Genomic DNA, 20,748 nt, shown 5'->3' on the forward strand with positions numbered 1-20,748 from the left:
CAAAAGAACAAGGCAAACCTATCTTGGAAGAAGTATAACCGGAATGCTCCGTTAGAGGTAAGGGCGGCCAGACATTGTGTTCTATATTTTACACATGTTTTTACGAGAGACCAGTGTGCCATGCTTGATAGGGTAGTAGAAACTAGGAAGCCCTCGACATGATGGGTTGACACGGTGGTTGTGTGGATGTGAGGATGGTGCAGGACCAACCACTTTTTCCTTCTGTTGTAAGTCACTGGGAGTTAGAACTGACTGAAGGGCACCCAACAACACAAACAGAGAATGAAAATGCTGGTGGAAGGAGGATGAACTCGTGCAGGGAGGGAAGAACGGATGGAGAAGGAAAGGAAGGGAGTTTCCTGTGCAAAGTCAATTTGCTGTGAGAAGGAATTATCTGCATAAAGAAATGACAAACTGGTGCATATGAGGGCTGGAGGCACAGGGAATCCAGGGTGGATGACACCTTCAGGACCAAGGGTGTGAGTGGCGATGCTGGGAGAGTGGAGGGCGAGTGGGTTCGAAAGGGGGAACTGATTACAAGGATCCACATGGGACCTCCTCACTGGGAGAGGGACGGCAGAGAAGGGGGCGGGGGAGGGAGACTCCAGATAGGGCAAGATATGACAAAATAACGATGTATAAATTACTAAGGGCACATTAGGAGGGGGAAGAGGGAAGCGGGGAGGGAGGGGGAAAAAAGAGGACCTGATGCAAAAGGCTTAAGTGGAGAGCAAATGCTTTGAGAATGATTGGGGCAGGGAATGTATGGATATGCTTTATACAATTGAAGTATGTATATGTATGGACAGTGATAAGAGCTGTATGAGCCCCTAATAAATTGTTTAAAAAAAAGAAATGACAAACTGATTTTCTGAAAGATGCACTAACTTTTACTAACATCTTCCCATCGATTAAAGTATCATCACTAGGCTTGGCAGAGGTGAGCTCAGAGGTTCAGCAAACACGTTCCCAAACAATGGACCAGGCAGAATTCGACTATGGCCCCTCACGATTCCCAGTCTCGGTGGCGCATAGTCCTGTATCGGGTTTTGCTTATGGTACAAGTAATTACAGAAGAGATTAGATTATCTAATTGTCCTGACCTAACCAAACGAGCTGTTAAAAGCATACAGTTTTGTCTGGCCACAGAAGTTGGCAGAGACTTTCCGTTAGGAGAAGGAAGGATGTGCCATCACAACGAGAGAGGGTGGAAACCATGGACTAAAGCTGGTGGACAGCTTCTAGTTGCCGAGGGCCATTGCTTGTAAAAGGGAGTAAGACCCTCAATCCTAAAACTGAAGGACTGGATTCTGCCAACAATAGAAGGAGTTCAGAAGTGGGTTTTTTCTCCAAAGCTTCAAACCAGCACTTAGCCTGGTACCAACGTATTTCTTCCTGGAGCACTGCAGAGCAAGGAGCCCGGCCATGCTGTGTGCGCCTGAGCTACAGAACTGTGACAAATGCGTGTATCCAGCAACAGAAAATGAAGCTAGCACTCCATTTGTTGTGAGTTTTTTGTTATCAAGAGATTGAGCCCTTGGCAACAACAATGGGTGTGATAGGATGACAGAACTGAAATGAAATGTGGGGAAGTATGTTCTTGGTCTACCATCACTGCACCAGCTTTATGACCAACAGAGTCGCAGGGATGCCGCCAGTAGCAGAGAATTGCCAGAGGCAATTTTCAGTTTTCTGAGCCACATCCTTTATGAAGAGATGAGCAGCTTAGAAGGGGCATCAAGGCTACTGAAGACCAGTTTTGACTGTCATGTCACAGCATACATTTTATTTAAATATGATGGAGCTTACTCAAAGATACGGAAAAAGACAAAGGGAAAATGAGCAAATGGGGACTCTCTTTTCAAGCAGACAAAACTAGTTTCCCTGAATATTGTAGGGGAAGCCAGCCATCTCATCAGGTAATCAAGTTAGGGGCGACCCTTCTGAGCAGAAAAAAATTGGAACATTTATCATGAAAACAAGTAATTTCATCAAGTCCCAAAGCTCATAGTTCTCTTAGAGACTGTGGTATCATCAATAAAATCAAGTGAGTAGCTTCCCTTTGGTATGTAACTGAGCAATAGTCAGCGGCCAATTGACATTTTAATGTGTGTGACAGGTTGACTGAGACTCTGAATCAACCAGATACCGGTGGGATGAGGCAAAAGGCATTAACAATTTAAAATAATATAAAACATGAAACAGGATTACTGATACTTTAAAAGATACTAGATGAATATCAACAGTGAAGTACAAAACAGTAATTCAAGGATGATTTTTTAAATGTAAACTGTCCTCAGCTGTAAGTGGTAGACAAATATGCATGTTCATTTCTTGAAGTATAACAGATAATTTTCTGCTAACGGTAAAAAGAAATTTACCCCCACTCTACATTATAAAATAAGCACTTTTCTTGTTGCACCTGTCAAACACTGAACTATTAAGACAAATTTGTTAGTGGGCAAAACAGACTTTTTAAACACAAAAATGCACCCATGGTATTTGGAAATAATGAGAGGCAAAGAATCCCTGTCTATTAAATACATGTAAAATACACCCCAGTAATGAGGAAGATAAATCAGAATTGTCTTAAGTACCCTTTTCTTAGGTTAGCTGATTTCTGGGTAAAATGCCTTTTCTGAAATTACAAGGTATCTTATGCCCAAACTTGGTCTCAAGAGATTTATGAGGTTTGCATAAATGAACTTTACAAGATTTCCATGATTCAAAAATCAAAGGCAGAAATCATTTTTACAACCAGTGAGTTTATAGTTTACACTTATTTTACAGGAAAATGTTCCTTTTCCATACTTTGAATTCGGTGTGGCTATTGCAATGTATTATCTAACCCAGCTGGAAAAGTAGAGCTGTAGGACAAACATCCTCCAGTCCAGAGCAATCACGGTCGTCTTCTGAGACCAGACCGCTGTAGTGGAGGTCATGTACAAAAACTTTGTCATCAATTCCCCACTACATCGTTAAGTCATACAGAAAAAAATCTTTATCTTTTGCCTTAAAGCTTTTAGTTTTTATACAACTGTAATCAACCTTAGTTCACAGCTCTGAGGGAGAAAGACTGGGCTTTTCACTCCTGTAAAACCCACAAGAGGCTTGCTATGAGTCAGTATTGAATCGATGGCAGTGAGAACCAAAAGGCATAAGGCTAGGTCACAACCTGCCAAGGACACCCACCTCCACACTGTATCATCCCATGGACAAATCTTCCCTTCCTTTTGTGGACAAAAAAATCCATCATTTTACATGCCACCTCATTGTGCCTTCTCCTCAGTGACCAGATAGTATGCATAAAGCTCTTGATGATGAGTTCATAGGAGCCAGCCCTGGGAACCAGGTGTTACCTGTGACTTTTGTCCAACAGACTGAGACCTTTCCATTTTAGCCTGAGATTACAAATCCACAAATAAACAGATGCATGAAGAAATCAACAGGATACTTTAATCTCCAAATGAAGATCATTTTGGGAATTTCAGGCAGGTAATTTTATGAGACAGCAGACATTTGAAAACCCTTTGTATCCATCAAGTATGCACTCAACTCACAAAGTCACTTCAGGGATTCAAAATTAGTATGCGTAACTCTGTACATATGACATTTAGAGACGCACTATTGGTCTTGATGCTACCTTCAGGAATAGTGAGAGCTGCTTCCCAGTGGATGCTAGGTCATGGTGACTGCACATACACAACACTGCCAGTCCTGCATCATGCTCAGAACCAGCATGAGCAAGTGCGTCATCGCGACTACTGTGCCCCTCTATCTCATCCAGCGTCTCCATTCACCCTCACTGCGCCTTGTGTGGTGCTTCCTCCAGCCACCGGCCACTCCTCCTGTTATGTCAAAGCAAGCCAAGTCAGAGGGCATTCTTCTGTGATTCCTGAGGTTTCCATGGACTAGTTTTCAGAAATAGATTATGACATTTTTCTTTCTAGTATAGCTTGGTCTGGAAACTCAACGGAAACACGTTTACCCCGCCTGACCCTGCAGATGACTTGAAACACCAGTAGCAGAGCTGCCAGCATCACAAAAGAGTGCAAGCCACCACAGCAACAGGCCGGTGGCCAAAGGAGTAATTATACCATCACATACATGAAAGGAAAAAAGCCAATAAAAAGGCAAAGGAAAAGACAAAAAATGAGTATCTGAAGAGACTCTGAAACTTGCTATAGAACCCAGAGACACAAAAGTAAGAAGACATAATGAAGTAAAAGAACTGGACAGAATCCTTCGTGGAGCAGCTTGAAAAGACAAAGCACAACGAAGAAGTGTATGGAGGCAGAAAGCACAAAGGGGAGAAGGTGCTTAGCATTTCTTTCTCCAGGAGCTGAAGATGACATCGAGCATCAAGCAGCAGTCGTGAGAGACTTGGTTGTGAACAACATAGAAGCATCAAAGATGAAAAGAAAGACTGAGAGTCCCCGTGATAACAAGTCTTGTAGATGTTCAGCTATTTCAGGAGGTGTCACATGATCACGAATAGATGGTGTGCAAAGAGGAAGCTCAAGTGGCGATGAAGTCACTCTTGTAAAACAAAGCTCCAGGAATTGACTGGACACCAAATGAAATGTTTCAGCAAGCCGATGCAGCCCTGGACGTGCTCAGTCATCAATGCCGAGATAGTTGGAAGGCAGCTCCCTGGCCAACCAACTGCAAGAGATGCATATCTATTGCCATTCCAAAGAAATGTGAGCCAACAGACTGTGGGAATTATCAAACATTATCATTGATGTCAGACACAAGGCAAAGGTTACCTTAGCTAAGCTAAAAAGAGGTGTAGCAGTGTGCAGACAGGGAGTTGCGAGGAATTCAAGTCACATTCAGTAGAAGATACAGAACAAGAGATACATTTGCTGATGTCAGATGGAGTTTGGCTGGAAGCAGAGACTATCAGAGAGATGTTTACCCACCTTCCATTGACTTTGTAAACGTGACTACGGGGGTTGTAGCACCAAAACACATTGCAAAGTACAGTACTTCCCCAACACGTCATTGTGCTCACACAACACCAGTGCGCAGGGCCAGAGGCAGCTTGTTGGATAAGAATCAAGAGTGTGTCAGGGTGATGTCCGTTCTCTGTATTGATTCAGTCGATCTGCTGAGCAAATAATCCAAGACACTGGGCCATGAAGAGGGCAGCATCAGGATCAGAGGATGGCTCATTAACAACCTGCCTTATGCAGGAGACACAACCTTGCTTGCTGAAATTTAAGAAGCCTGGAAGCATTTACTAAGAAGATCAACTACTGAAGCCGTCAGCATGCACTGAACCTCAACATGAAACAAAACCCCTCCGAAGTGTACCAAAAGCAGCACTATCACGATACATGGAGAAAAGACTGAAATTGTCAAGAATTTTATTAGATCCACAAGCCCGTGGTCATGGCAACAGCCGTCAAGAACTCACAGAACAGACGACACCAGGCAAATCTGCAGCAAAAGGACTCGTTTGTAAGTGTTAAGGAGTCAAGCCTTCACAATGAGGATGAAGGCTTGTCTGAGCTAAGCGACGGTATTTCAATCACCCCATCTGCACGCGAAGCTGGACAATGTGTACGGGACACTGAAGACAAGTTGACGCTTTGGATTCTGGTGCCTTGGAGAAGACTGAAGCTGCAAAAAGAAGGAACACACCTGTTCGGGAAGAAGTACAGCTGGACTGCTTCTGGGAAGTGAGGACAGAGCCCTTCTCTCTCACATAGGTTAGTCATGTTTTCAGGAGGGCGAAGGTCGGCAGTTGGTAAGGCAGAGTAACACCAAAAAGAGTAGCATCTGCACTGGACAGGCTGGCACTGGGGCGGCTACAATGAGGACGGCACGGGAGCAGGCAGGTCCTCATTGTGCTGTATGTATGGTTGCTATGGGTTGGAACTAACCAGGAGACATCTAACCATCTTTTTCATAAGAATGTCTTCATCTATTTTTCCCAGCTCTTTCAGCTGTTTGCTTTACATCAAGATCAATAATGCTGCCTCCCTCCGCAGAGGCGTAAAGCAGAGAGAGCACAATGATGTGTTCAGCGTGGGGTTACAAGGGTGATAAAATGGGTCCTAAGATTAGTATTGCTCTTTTCACAGCCCTGTTAATCATCACCCCTGTCTGCCATCACCCACAGTTCTACCTCCATTCTACTTTCCAAACGATTTTATTTTATTTATACTTGCCTCCCTATGGACAGTACTCTTATTTTATTAATTTTTTTAAAAAACCTGCTCTTTCTTCATCTGCTTAGAAAATTAAGCAAAATTTATTAGTTGATTCTATGTAAATTGCTCTAGTTCAGTTTTCATTGAGGATAAATTTGTTTTGAATATCTGCTATGACAATTATATACAGCTACATTTTCAGCCCTAATGCATTTTTAATAACATCCTTTAGCATCTAGCGATTTGAATTTCAAATTTCTTTCTACCCAGAAAAAAATGTTTTATAGCAGTTTCCTATAAAAATTGATTTATGCAGTAAGCGCTCTCTCACAGTAAACATATCAAATGTCTAAATGAAACCATTAATACTCATAAGCTTTATACTATTTATGTTCCAGATAGAACATGGTAAAAAGTTAAAGCTAGTGAAGCAACAATTGAATCTTTAGCTAATTTCTCAGGCACCATAGTTCAGTTATGGTGGAACCATTCCATTCATTTATTGGTTTTGATTTCTTGCTATTGAGCACTGTAGCAAATTGCAGGGCCTATTAAAATAATTGATTCATTACAAGTCCAAACTATTTAAGCATTCACAAAAACATTTAGGAAAGTGGAATTCCATAAAAATTTATTTATGTCTTGTTGGAAATGAAGACGTCTTGTCACCCAATTCTGGAGATCTAATATTTGGGCAGGTCTTAAGACTTCCAAACCAAACCTCAATATGCCAACCTTCTTTGAAATTGGTACTTCTTTTATTATGTGACCTTCCTCAGGGACTCAGAAGTTAGCGAGATTGCCATGGACTGCTGAAAGGACACAGAAACTCTCTTGGAAGAAGTACAGCCCAGAACAATCCTGAGCAGACTAGCCAGACTTCATCTCTCACACTTTGGATATGTTATCGGGAGAGACCCATCCCTAGAAAAGGCCATCATGCTTGTTAAAGTAGAAGGGCAATGGAAAAGAGGAAGACTCTCAAAGAGATGAAACTGACAGACAACTGTGAGATAGTTCATGCTCTGGCAGGGTTTCATTCTGTCAAAGACACTGAACAAAAAACACGTATGAGAAGCTACTGAGTAGCTTTGTCATTCCTCTGGCTGTAAGAATAAGGCATCTCAGGAGCCAGGAAAGAGAATTCTTGGGATCATCAAGGGTGAAAAACTGCCACCAGAATGTTTAAAAATCTCGGTGTGAAATGGTAGAGGCAACCGAAGCCATGTCACACAGTAGTCAGAGACAGACAAGGAGCCCATTAGACTGAGCAGCGTAGCAGCTTTGAGGTGATGAGACATTGAAGCAGACAGTGTGCAGGCTTCCTGGCTCTGGAGGCAGAATCCAAGGTACTATGTGTGTCAGAGGGTGAGGAGCAATGACTGGATCCTCACTGTTTACTGAGTCTGACTATGGCAACCTGTTAACATCCCTAATCAAACTAAACCAACCCAGACACATTCCCATCAAGCAACTTCAAATTCAGAGAGACCCTCTAAGATAGAACTATTCCTGGGGGTTTCTGAGACTGTTTAAAAAATTATTTTATTGGGGGTCGTACAACTTTTATCACAATCCATCCATCCATCCATTGTGTCAAACACATTTGTTCATATGTTGCCATCACCATTCTCAAAACATGTGATTTCTGCTTGAGCCCTTGGTATCAGCTCATTTTTTCTCCTCCCTTCCCTCTCCCCTCATGAACCCTTGATAATTCATAAATTACTATTTTGTCATATCTTACACTGTCTGACATCTCCTTTCACCCATTTTTCTCTTGTCCATCTCCCAGGGAGGGGGTTATATGTACATCCTTGTAATAGGCTCCCTTTCCACCCCCCACCCCTCCACTAACTCTTTATGGGAGTAGAAAAACCTCCCTTTCTCTAGAGGAACAGCTGATGGTTTCCAACTGCTGTCCTGGTAATTAGCAACCCAAGGCATCATCCACTCCCCCACCAGGGATCCGCAATTTCCTAATAAACTCCCATCATTGTGAGTGTTCTCTGTGAATTCTGTGCAGCCATCACAACAGATTATGGAACTCTGCAGAAAAGGTGTCATGGAAGGAAAGAGGGATAAAAGTATGGAAGGTGGAGACATGCCTGACCTCTGCTTGTAGCAAAAGACCCGGTGAAGAATTGGATTCCTATTCTTGTATAGCTAGAGGTGGTCAAGTGAGCAAACATTCTTGTAGTGGCCCACTCACCATTCTAATCTGTTGTGTTAGGCTGGGTTGATGGGAGAAACAATATCTATCTAATCTAATCTATCTATTTTAAAGAGCTTTATATCAAAGAGTAATTATATATTAAGAAAACATCCTAACCCAGTACAGATCAAGTCCATAAATCCGATATTAGCCCATAAATCCAATACTGGTCCAACAATTCTTCTTCAGACTCGTAGTCACATGGAATGATGCAAAATGCAGGAAGACCATAGGCAGGTGGGAGCAAAGTCTTGTGGATCCAATAGCGGTGGAAGCATCTCAGCACTGGCAGATCTCCGTCCTGTGGCTGGTAAGCAAAGAGATCGGCTCTCCCAAGTCTCCCTGTGGTTTGTAATCAGGAAGACTAAGGCAAAGAGTATGTAACCTGCCTGCAAGGAAAAAGAGGAAGTTCCCAGAATTCTCATGAGAAAGCCATGACCACAAGGAAGCATCATCAGGCTGTGACCTAATTGTCGGGCTAGACTCCACCCCTTCACTCTTAATCCCCGCAATTGACATGAGATTATACAGCTAGCACATCTGTCTTCTCACTTCTTCCCAAAGCTTACAGGTAGTTTTTATATGTTTTGGTAAAATAAATATATTCTCTTTAGAATGATTATTCAACTAGGTGCAGATCTAAAGGGCTCTTGGTAATTACTTTTATGTTTGACTGCTGGTTGTATTTGACATTTATTGCGCAAAATAGCACTTTCCCATCAATTTCTAGCATTTTTTCAATAAACTTGCTTTCCTCTCATTTAAGTGTCAATAACTTCTCTTGGAAAATCTCACTGCCACTCTAAAAGGGTACATATTTTAGAATAAACAACCAATAGATTATTATACAGTAATCAGGCTTTCAAAGATAGACATTGAAATAAAACTGAGGATTAGTTCATTTCTGAGATGCCCTTGGAGTCTGATGGCATTTCCAACTACTGAATCAAAACACCCCTGTGTATAGTAGACACACCTCAACTAGAATATTCTGACAATGAATTGATGCTTTTTACTTCTGCAAACATTGCTTCCTCAATGTCCTCATCTCTGAACAAGACAGCCATTCACATGGCCCAGCGTGGCAGTAATTGGCCTTGGGATCCCTTTCACCCTGACTCAATCTATTACCAATCAGTAATTCTATACAATTCTATTCGGACAAGTTCATCTATCTCTTCCTCTGTCCTCCTCTCCAATTTAGATTTCATGTACCTAAGTGTACAAGGATTGATGCCTTTGGAATTGGAAGTTGACAAAGAATATTGAAATAACACGCACTTCAACAAAAACAAAGATCTTGGAGGAAGTACAGCCAGAAGGTTCTTTGGAGGCAAGGATGGTCTGACTTTGTCTCGCCTACTTTGGACTTGTCATCAGAGAAGGTCAGTCTCTGAGAGAGGACATCAGAATTGATAAAGTAAGAGGGTTAGTGAGCACACCCTCAGCCCTCAGAAAATGGACTGACTACAGTGGCTGTAGTAACAGGGTCAACCCTAACAACTCTGAGGATGAAGCAGGGCCAGAGAGGGTTTCCTTCTATCATACATCGGGCTGTCGTGAGTCACAACAGACTTGCAGGCACCAAAAGTATCCTTCCCTTATGGTGCTGTGCACATGATCATAATTCATGATACCTAGCTATCTATAAACCCAGTTCCATTGGATTGTAAAATCTTCAAGCCAATCGATACCATGTATTAGCACTCACAGAATTCTCCTGGAACTCTTTCAGAAACATCCTACTTAAGCCTTCCCAACAGTCCTCAGGGAACAGGGCAACGGAGAGGACCGGATTATTCTGCTATTGGTCTTCTGAGACTCAGTATCTACCTGCACTCCAGCTACTCAGAAGAGTTAATCCATTATCTATGAACCGAGGAGCCCTGGTGGCTGCGAGGAGTCACAGACGAGGAAACTTATAGGGACAGGTCTGCCCTGTTCCAAATGGTCGTTCTGAATTGGAATCAAGTTCATGACACTGAGTTTGTTTTTGTTTTGGTGACACCAAGGGTCAAGCTGCTAACAGAAAGGTGGGTGTGCTCAGAGAACGCTCCCAGTAACACCACAGGAGAAAAGCTGACGATCTTCGCCCACGAAAACCACAGCCTAGGGAACACTGGGAAGCAGTTTTGCTGCCTCTTGTTTGGGTCACAACTCATCAACACTGACAGGACAGCACATGGCATCAACATCAGTCATCAACATCATTTTCCAACCAGAGGGCAGTTTCTTGTTTCCTTTGTAGCATATATTAGTGATTATGGTTGAAAACATCTTTCTGTTATTTATTACACCGAAAGAAAGCAGTTCTGTACCTCAAAGATTTCTAGTTTAATCCAATGTTAAAATTTACAACTATTGAATAGATTATGACCCTTGCTCAGTGACCCTCACTGTCCCAGAGAGCTTCCCCGAGTGAAAACAGAAGCAGACATCCATGTTTCTCTGAAGGAACAGCTGGTGGGTTCAATGTATGGAGACTTCCCCGCTCTCTCTACCTCTGGCTTATTAATGGCACCACCACGGCTGCTAGAGTGATGCTTAATGCTAATATAGGAGTGATAAGGAGTGACAGGATTATAGTAGTGGAACATTCACAGGGATCATTTGAATAACAGTCCTGGTGTGTGAGTGTGTTGGGCTCTGCACTGAACTGCTAATCATAAAGTTGACAGCTTGCACCCCTCTCGGTGGGAGAAGGATGAAGCGGTCAACTCCTGTAGTTTCCACCCAAACCCCAAAGGGCCGTTCTACTCTGTCCTAGAGGGTTACTATGAGTTGGAATAGACACAATGGCAATGGATGCTCTGACGATAAAAAAAGCAAGCAACAAAACAAAACAAAACAAAGCAATAACCAACTAGGTGGACATCGTTAAGATTGTGGGAAGGTGTAGAGGCTATTTTAAAAAGGCTGATCTTTAAAAAAAAGAATAAAGCCAGGAGGAAATATTAGTTTCTAAGGTAAAACTAAGAGCATTCATGTAAAATAAATTGTTATCAGGAAGAATGATTTGGCCACAGTGCACTGTTAAGGACAAATATGGAAGATGTTTTTCAAACGAGCACTGATCTAACTTCATTGTTTTAGTTTACAATAAGAGAGGGGGAATGATGAATGGCCACAAAGAAAGCTGAAATCATTAGAAAACTGACTTTGATGCTATGAAAGAAAGGAGCCCCTGATGTGCGATGGTTAATCAATCACCTGGTAGGTACAAGTTAGCATTGTGAACGCAGTAGCCAGTCTACAGGAACAAGAGGAGGCAGCCTGCTTCCGTACAGATTTTCACCCTTTAATGTCTTTCGGGGAAGTTCTCCTCTGTCCAACAGGCAGAAATGACTTGGTAGAAGAGGGTTTAATGCTATGAAAGTTTGAATAAAAAGTTGAATTTGCACAGCACTGCCCAGAGAAAAGCCATCTTCAACTATCACAGCCACTGACTCTAGTTATGCAAGGGCTTTAGGGAGCCTCAACTTCCAGTTAACGAAATCTCTTCAGTGACTTTTAAAAAAATACTTTTATTGGGGGCTCTTACATTTCTTATAAAAATTCATACATTCCTCCAGTGGGTCAAGCATATTTGCATATATGCCGCCATCATTTTCAAAGCATTCTCTTCCCACTTGAGCCCGATATCCACTCCCCATTTCTTCCTTTTCCCTCCCCTCCCACCTTCCCTCATGAACCCCTGATAAGTTATAGATTATTTTTTCCTTATCTTACATCAACCTCTGTCACCCCTCACCCACTTTTTTGTTATTCATCCCCCTGGTATCTCTATTGTCCTTGCTGACCCTGAGATGTTTATCTATCCTGGATTCCCTGCGTTTCTGGCTCTTTTCTTTAGCAGTGTGCATGCTCTGGTCTAATCCAATTTTTAAGGTAGAATTGAGGTCATGATAGTGGGGTAAAGGAAGCACCAAAGAGCTAGAGGAAAGTTGTGTTTCATCGGTGCTATACTGCACCCTGCCTGGCTCATCTCTTCCCTGTGACCCCTCTGTGAGGGGATATCCAATGTCTATAGATGGGCATTGGGTCTCTACTCCATGCCCTCCCCCTTCACCTTGGGTATGGTTTCGTTCTGGGTCTTAGATGCCTGATATCCCATCGACATTTCGTGATCACACAGGCTGCTTCTTCCGTGCGAGCTTTGTTGCTTCTGAGCTAGATGACTGCTTGTTTATCCTCAAGCCAGAGACAATTCCCTTAATGCTTTCTATTCTCGCTGGATCCCTTGTTCTCTTTGGCAGCTTAATTTTCAAAGACCTGAAGGAGAATGTTCACACAGACTAAGCATGTGTGTTTTCCTGGGCATGTTGATCAAGCATGAAGTGCTATTCAGTGTTCCAATGTTAAATTATATCCTACCTACATCTGTACTCACCTTCTTGACTTTTTGTTACAAGTACAATCTGTCGAGTGGCATCTACTGTAATTATACAGAGGAACCTTGTTATTACATCTGCCGTCTATTGGATCCCTCTGGCCAACACAAGTGTTTCAATACCAGTAGCTCCTGACACATGATGGGCTCCGTGCTGAGAACTCTGCTGTAAATCAGTTCTAAAAGAAATTGATCATTTCCTTTGTGTGTGTGTTTTTAAAGTTCTCATTATTATTGCCTTTTGTTATCAGTATCTTAATAAATTTGATCTTGAACAGTAAATCCTAACATTGAATGTCTGAGTGAACATCTGATAATGATAAATCCAAAACCAAACTCACTGCCATCAAGTCTACTCCAGCTCATAGCAATCCTATGATAGAGGAGAGCTGCCCATTTGGTTTTCCAAGACTTGACATCTTTACGGGAGCAGACAGATCAATCTTTCTCTCTCAGAGTGGCTTGTGGCTTTGAACTGCCAACCTTTCGACTAACAGTAGAGCCCACAAGCACTGGGCAACTAAGGCTACTTTCCTTCACAGCACGAGCGTGCCTCATTTGGCCTAAGTCAAGTGCAACACTGCATCTCACCTTTAAAACCATCCCTGCTACACAGCATGTGGCTCAATGTCTAGGCACAGCATCCTTTCAAGTGTCCATCGAAGTAGAAGCCTAGTCCTCACTTCCCAGAAACCCACTCTTAGTCCCCAAATATCATTGGGAGAACTATGATAAATGGCAACACCTCCATATTCTACTCAGTCTCTCAATGGTATTAGAAGGAATAGAACTTGTTCTATTAATTCCTTCTCAATATTAATACAGAGGGGCTGGAGGAAGAAAGCATGCAGAGACTTGATTTTTATCTATACAATTCCACCTTGAAAAACAATAGTTTCTACGTCTCTGTGACTGGAAGCCCTCACTGGTCTATGTGAAGAAACTGGAATGAAGCTGCCTGGCCAGCAGATTAGAAGAGAACCATACTTGTACCCATTTCAAAGAAAGGCGACCCAACACAATGTGAACATTACAGAATGGTATCATCAGTAACATATGCAAGTATAATTTTGCTGACAGTCATTCAATGGTGGCTGCAAGAGTACATTATCATGGAGCTGTCAGAGATTCAGGATATTGAGAAGAGGACGTAGAACAAGGAATGCCATTGCTGAGATCTGATGGGTTTGGCCTACTAGCAGGGAGTACCAGAAAGAAGTTTACTCATGTTTTACCATCTATGCCAAGGCATTTGACTTTGTGGCTCATAAAAAAACCATGGTGAGTCTTGAGGAGAACAGGAAACCCAGAACACTTTGTTGGGCTCATGTGGAACTTGTACATGGATCAAGAAGCAGTTGTGCAAACAGACCTAGAGAATGAGCCACAGTTTAAGATCCAGGGACAGCATATGTCAGATCTGTATCCTCTCACAACATTTCTTCAGTCTGTATGCTGAGCACGTATTAAAAGGTGAACTAAACGAAGAACACAGCATCAGAATTGAAGGAAGGTTTATTAACAACCCGCTACCTGTAGATGACACAATCTTGATTGCTGAAAGTGGGGGGGACTTGAAGCATTTACTGATCAAGATCAAGGATTACAGCCTTCGGTCTGGATGACAACTCAATGTAAAGAAAACCCACACAACTGGACCAGTGGGACTTACCATGATCAACAGAGAAAAGATGGAAGTTGTCACTTTGCTTGGATCCATAATCAGTACTCATAATAGCAGCGATCAAGAGAACAAATGAAGTCATTCATTAGAGGTAACTCTACTGCAGGAGACCTTGTTAAGGGGAGGGAAAGGATTATACTTTGAGGACTAAGGTGCACCTGACTCAAACCAGGGTATTTTCAATCAGCTCCTGTGCATGTGAAAGTTAAGACACTTGAATAGGAAGGAAGATGAAGAATGGGTGCAGCGGAATGATGGTCCTGGCGAAGAATGTGAAAGCATCAGGGACTGCTAAGAGGACAGCCAGAAGACTCAGCAGCACGGAGAGTGAGACTTCATCTTAGGTACTTTGGACCAGTAATCGGGAGAGAGAGGAGATCCTGCGTGGTCAAGTCCAGGGGCAGCAGACGAGAAGGTCCTAACTAGATCAGTGGGCACAGTGATGGGTTGGGTGGGACATGTGTGGCTAGTGCAGGACCGGATGGTCTTGTTCTGCTGCAGAGAGGGTTAGTATGAGTAAAAAGTGACTCAAAGTCACTTAACCATTCTTTGCTGAGAGCTCGTCATTTATAAATGTGATTACGCTCTCATTTCCTTCACTAATCGCTGGTCCTATTTCTGTTAAAAATGCTTAGTGGGTAAGTCTACCATCTAGTTCTGGGCAGATACGACTTCCTGATCAAGATGTGTGGCTCCGTGAGCTTAGGTCACGCTTGTCTTTTCAGGTCTCGAGCTTAGGCCTTCATCCTGGACATTCTGAAGGCCATGTGCAGACTCGCTATCATGCAGAGTGTGGATACTCAGTTCCAGCAGCAGTTACCTGGTTTAGACTGAAATACCGGACTGTTTGTTTTGTACCTCCATAATCATGGGTTCGACTCAGCCACAGCTTTGGGTTGCGCTTATGTATGTATTTAGGGGCTTCTACTTCCTTTCTGTTTGTAGTGTTTCTTCCTCACTCCCCGACACTCTTGTAAGGCACCCATGTAAAAGTGGAACCTCATATTGATAAGCAGTATTGACGGTGTCCGTTTGTTGTGTGGTACAGAGGGGGAGATCTCTGACAGAAGCACATGTTCTTGTCACCACTTTGTCTCTGGAACAGAGCCACATGCCACACATGGGCTACAGAGGAATCTGCATGGTCCATGCTGATGAGTTGGAGATCTATACCTGGGATGACGCTCCAATTTTTGGCCATTCACAGGCTAACTCAAGCAGTGGTTTCCTTTGACATGTCCAGCTCGGAGTGGACACTGAGGGACGTTCAATGTGGCCAACTCCAAGGCACAGAATGGTGCTTCCCTCAGCTGGGAGCTGTGCCATGGCTGGTGCCTGGGGGTGACTGCAAGGGTCACCCATGCAGAAAAGGCAGAACAAGCCATGAGTGCCCAGACTGAGGAGGAAAGAAGACAGAAAGCCCTCAGGGCAGGGTGCTACCCTCCAGACCAAGGTCTTTCAGAAACTAATTTCCTCTTCATTCGGCTGAGCCACCAACATTACTGGTGTCTTCGTTATCATCTTTGTCAGGAACTCCAACATCAGTCCCAGATGAGGTCGAATGCTCGTTCACAGCCACCGTCCAACTTCCCCAGATGTACTTGCCACATCTGACCTAGAACGGATCACGGTGTGCACATTTCCCACTAGGCTGGGAGCTCTCTGAGAGCAAGGACTATTTCTGGTGGTGCAGCCTTGAAGAAGGCAGCCATTACCTCCCTGTCCTTTTCACCACATGTGGCTGGTATGGTACACAGAACAGAGTCATAGGCAGCACATAGGCTTGGCAGGAACCTGCGTGATCATTCCTGAGAGGTGGAAGTTCTACGCCTGGCTGATGCTCCAATCTGCGCAATTCACACACGAAGTCATGCAGTAGCTACACCTACTGTCAGGGGGCGGGGGTGGGGCAGAATATGAGCGTGTGTTTCCTTTTAAATAATATTTTGGTCTAAAATTTCTGTTAGCTACTTCAAAGTTGTGCAGAGGGTTTAGCATTGCACTGCTAACCACAAAATCAGTGGTTCAAATCCCCAAACCCCTAGAAACTCTAAGGAGTTCTACCCTGTCCTGTCAGCTGACTCCAAATCAGAAGCGACTCAATGGCCATGGGCTTAGTTTCTACCACGTGAGCCCCGACTAATGGTGACCCTTTGCACAATGGAACAGTGTCTGATGGGTTGCCGAATCAACCAGAAAATCCCAATAGGTTTTTCACTGGCTGATTTTTTAAGAAATCACCAGGCCTTTCTAGTTTGTCTTTCTCATCTAGAAGATTCATTAAAGCCTATTAAATATCATAGCAACATAGACTCCTTCAATGACACATGGATGGTAGGTGGGCAAGAGGGAATTGACTGGGAATGGGGTTTGAATATCCCACCTGAAAGGTGAGAAATCTACCACGGACATTGCAGTGTCTCACTCCTAAACGAAGGTAACCACCAGACCCTGCTTTGTGACTGTACCCACTTTCTGTTAGGAGAAATAAAGGTGTGTTGGCTAGAGGGTATGTGACCAGTGCCCATCACTGCCTTCAGTGGGAATTCCCTCAGGGATCTACAGAAGTCCTATTATACCCAGTCTTCAAAAGTCCTCTCAAACCCCATCATAGAATTGCCTTTCACCACCTGCCAGCTTGTTACATCAGGTTAAAATCATTGCCTTAATCATAATCCAACAGTACTAGGCTTACATTTATAAGCTAGTAAGTAACAGAGGACAGAGCAGGAACTTTTAGATACGGAGACAGTAAACCTGTCTTTACGCTATCGAATATTTCAGAGTTACTCATTGCCATTAAATTGGTTCTGACTCGCAATGACCCTATAGGACAGAACTGTTCTGTAGTATTTCTAGGGCTAATGGTCTTGGGAAGCTGAGTGTCACATCTGCAGAGGACTGGCGAGTTTGAATCCGGGGCCTTTCAATTAGCAGCCTTTCAGTTGAGACACGGTGCCACTAGAACGCTTCAGTAAGGGCTCATCATCTGGCCCTCTAGCTCCATGTCGGAGGAAAATGGCCACTAGCTCTTCAGTGAAGAGTCCTGCTGCCCTGCTGCCATAGTGGATTGCTCACAGGGCTGCTAACCCACAAGGTCAACAGCTCAAAACTACCAGCTTCACTTGAAAGATGAGACTTGCTGCTCCTGTGACGATTTACACAGCCTGGGAAACCCACACGGGCAAATCCCCCAGGTCCTACAAGGTCAATCGGTTAGCAAATTACTGTCAAATAACCAGGTTTTTACTGAAAGAGGAAATTAGAACTGTGTACCAAAAGAAAGAAAATTCTGCAGATTCACTTTGTTAGGGTAACGGACTCTACATTCCTATCAGTGAGGCCATTAAAGTGTCCACGACTGTGCACTCTGCAGGCGTTCGCCCAGCAAGCAGGAGCATTGAGTGCTGACCAGGAATCCTCCATACGATTCTTCACTGTGCGCTGATGACCTCATCAATGACACCCTTCAGCAGTATTTTTAGGATAGATTTAGCATTCTTGTTCACATTATTTTAATTCTTAGAAAATGGATCATTCCCTTCCCGAATTTATACATCTGCACATGTCCGTGTATTGAACCATTTACATCTCTGCCAAGTTGCTGACTAAACTGGTACAGAGTTCGCCATGTATCCCCCTATCATCATTAGTACCGCTGAAGCCCGGCCCCAGGTTCTATCTCCCAGATACCCTCTATTTAAATCAAAGTAACAAATGCGCAATTGACCTGAACAGAGCGCGGGAAGAAACGCTCACTCAGCATCCTAGAAAATGATCTCGTCGAGCGAAAAGTCATCTCATTTTGCAAAGTAGCAATAAAAATGAGTCTCCCATTCTTCCAGAGTCACCACTGGCATTTATGGCAGATGATTCAAGTAAAGGAGAGAACTAGCTTTTGCATTTTATCCGCACAGGAGCATTGTATCCTGGCCGTGCACTGTTGCCTCTGCAGACTCTATATTGATGGACAGAACAGTCCTCACAAGATGCCAGCCTGGTTCCCTGGGGGAATCCAGGGACCGTTGACTTACCTTGTGGAAGTTTCTGAAATATGCTGCCTTTTCATCTGGAAATTTTTCTAGCCTTCTGGGTCCTTTGCTGGAAGCCTTCTTGAAAACCAGCCAGCAGCGCCGGAAAATCTGGAAGGGAAGACAAGGCTGTTAGCCATCTTTCTAACACCGGTGGCGAACACCAGGGCGCTGCATTTTCAATTAATTCATGCTCGGAAAAAAATTGTACTGGCACTTATCTGACTGACAAGCTCTTTTAAGTCACGAGTGTTGCTCATTCAAGTGACAACACAATTCAAAAACACAAACATTCATCTAAAAATGCCTTCTTTTCGTGGGAAGGTTTTCAAGGATGGAGCTTTCCAATAGGCTGGTTTCGATCATTCTTAATCTAATTAAATCGCATGGGTGTCAATGCAGTTGAAAATATTTATTCTCACCATCTAGAGGCAGGCAATTCCCCAACACCCATGCTAATGAAGTGGAAACTTAATAAGGGTAAGTGCAACATTTACATAATGCTCAATTTTCTATCCTTGAAAAACCCTCACCTTTCAAAATCATCTTACAGAATTTTAGTTTTTATTAGTTTTTTAAGGCTCACCTATTAATTTAGAAAACAAATAAATGCACTTTCAGAATGGGTCAATCTATGTTTGTCTCATTCTTTTACTTTTATAATTAATATGCATCAACTACGGTATGCACTCAATGCTAAAATGTACAGGCAGTTCATTGCTCTACTCCTGGAGGAGGTAGATGCAGATAAACAGGGGTCAACATCAGGCTCTGTGCCCTGGACTGTTGTGGACTAGGCATGAACCTGCAAGGTCAGCTGTTCAAATCCACCAGGAAATCCTCAGGAAAAAGATGAGGCTGTCTGCTCCCATAAAGATTTAAAGCTTTGGAAATTCTGTGTACACTCCTCCTGAGTCAGCATCAACCACAGAGCAGTGGGTTTGAATCAGAAGATTCCCTGAAGACAGCCAGCCTTGGAAACCTGGGGGCCACAGTTGAATGATCTCAGAGTTGCCCTGAGTTGGAATTCACTGTGGAGACTTTTTTGGTTTATTTTCTGACTAGTATGTTAAAAAAATCAGGACTAATAATTACACAAACCAATGATCATTTACTGGGCCTTTCTTCATACCTTACAGAACTAAATCATATTGATCTTCAGATTTGCTTATCACTTTCCCTCCACAGTCATGTTTTAAGGCAAAGAAGTGAAAATGAGTGGTCTTCTCTAGTAATTAAAAACATCGAGACACAAACTGACAACTTCAGATTTCAACATTAGCACACACACACACACACACACAACTTTTACTTCAGTACATTCTTTACAGTCAGATAAATTCAAAGCCTCTGAAACTCTGATTATTAGATGTTCTCTTCTATTTCTTTCATGGCTAAATTGACATGTTACACTTTTGTTTTCATTAACACATTCACTCTCATCAAGTCCATTCCATCTCCTAGCATCCCTCCAAGACTTAGTGGAAGGGCCTTGGAAGGGATTTTCAGAAGCTGCCAGTCTCTAGGGAAGCGGAGAGCCTCATATTTCTGCTGCTGAGCAACTGGTGGTTGTGAACCTCTGACCTGTGTTATCAATGCAGTGCTGAACTAACACAGGCCAGAGGCTCTCATTCTTTTGGAGTCTGCATTGTTTACTGCTCCCTAGAAGACAGTGTTCCCCATCTGAAAGGCAGTCCTAAGCCAATCACGCTTTAAGGACTCTCAACAAACGCAGAACACAGACAATAATCACTGAGTTCCCAGGCTTGCTGTGAGCGTGCCTTGGCAAAGCTACCCATTCTGGCCACAGAAAATGTGCACAAACCCTGGTTCTGATGCAGCTGAAAACAGTGGTGCATGAATCCTCAGACTCTTCTTTAGCACACTGTGTTTATCAGCACATTGTCTTGTGGTGAGTCGCATTCATCACCTCCTGTATCCCCCCTAAGTGAGCAAGTGAAAATCAGGCCTTATTCACTTCTAAATCTAGGTATCAGACAAGAAACGCCTGAGACATGGAAGTGCAACTTTCACCCCCCCCCCCCAAGTATCATGTATATACTCAAGCATTAGCCAAGTTTCAGTGTATTTTTAATGCAATTTTTGTGGTAAAATTAGATGCCTCGGCTGATATTCGGGTCGGCTTATACGTGAGTGTATGTGGCAAGTGGCTGTGGGCTTTAATTATTAAAACAGAAAAGTACAAGTAGTTAATACAATATCGTACCAGCATATATTTTAGCTTTACTTCAACTCTACCTGAATTG

The 20,748-nt window shown here is 43.1% G+C and overlaps 1 protein-coding gene across 2 annotated transcripts in view; it reads right to left on the reverse strand.

The window, feature by feature from the left end:
* Nucleotides 1-20,748, reverse strand: part of DOK6 (docking protein 6) — a 377,410-nt gene that overhangs the window by 218,111 nt on the left and 138,551 nt on the right. For both annotated transcript variants that reach the window (XM_075532718.1, XM_075532717.1), the window contains exon 2: nucleotides 18,485-18,592. In XM_075532718.1, the coding sequence (XP_075388833.1) occupies nucleotides 18,485-18,592 (108 nt within the window). The remainder of the gene's footprint in view (nucleotides 1-18,484; nucleotides 18,593-20,748) is intronic.

The sequence above is a fragment of the Tenrec ecaudatus genome, chromosome 15, assembly GCF_050624435.1.
Source record: "Tenrec ecaudatus isolate mTenEca1 chromosome 15, mTenEca1.hap1, whole genome shotgun sequence".
NCBI classification, from domain to species: domain Eukaryota; kingdom Metazoa; phylum Chordata; class Mammalia; order Afrosoricida; family Tenrecidae; genus Tenrec; species Tenrec ecaudatus.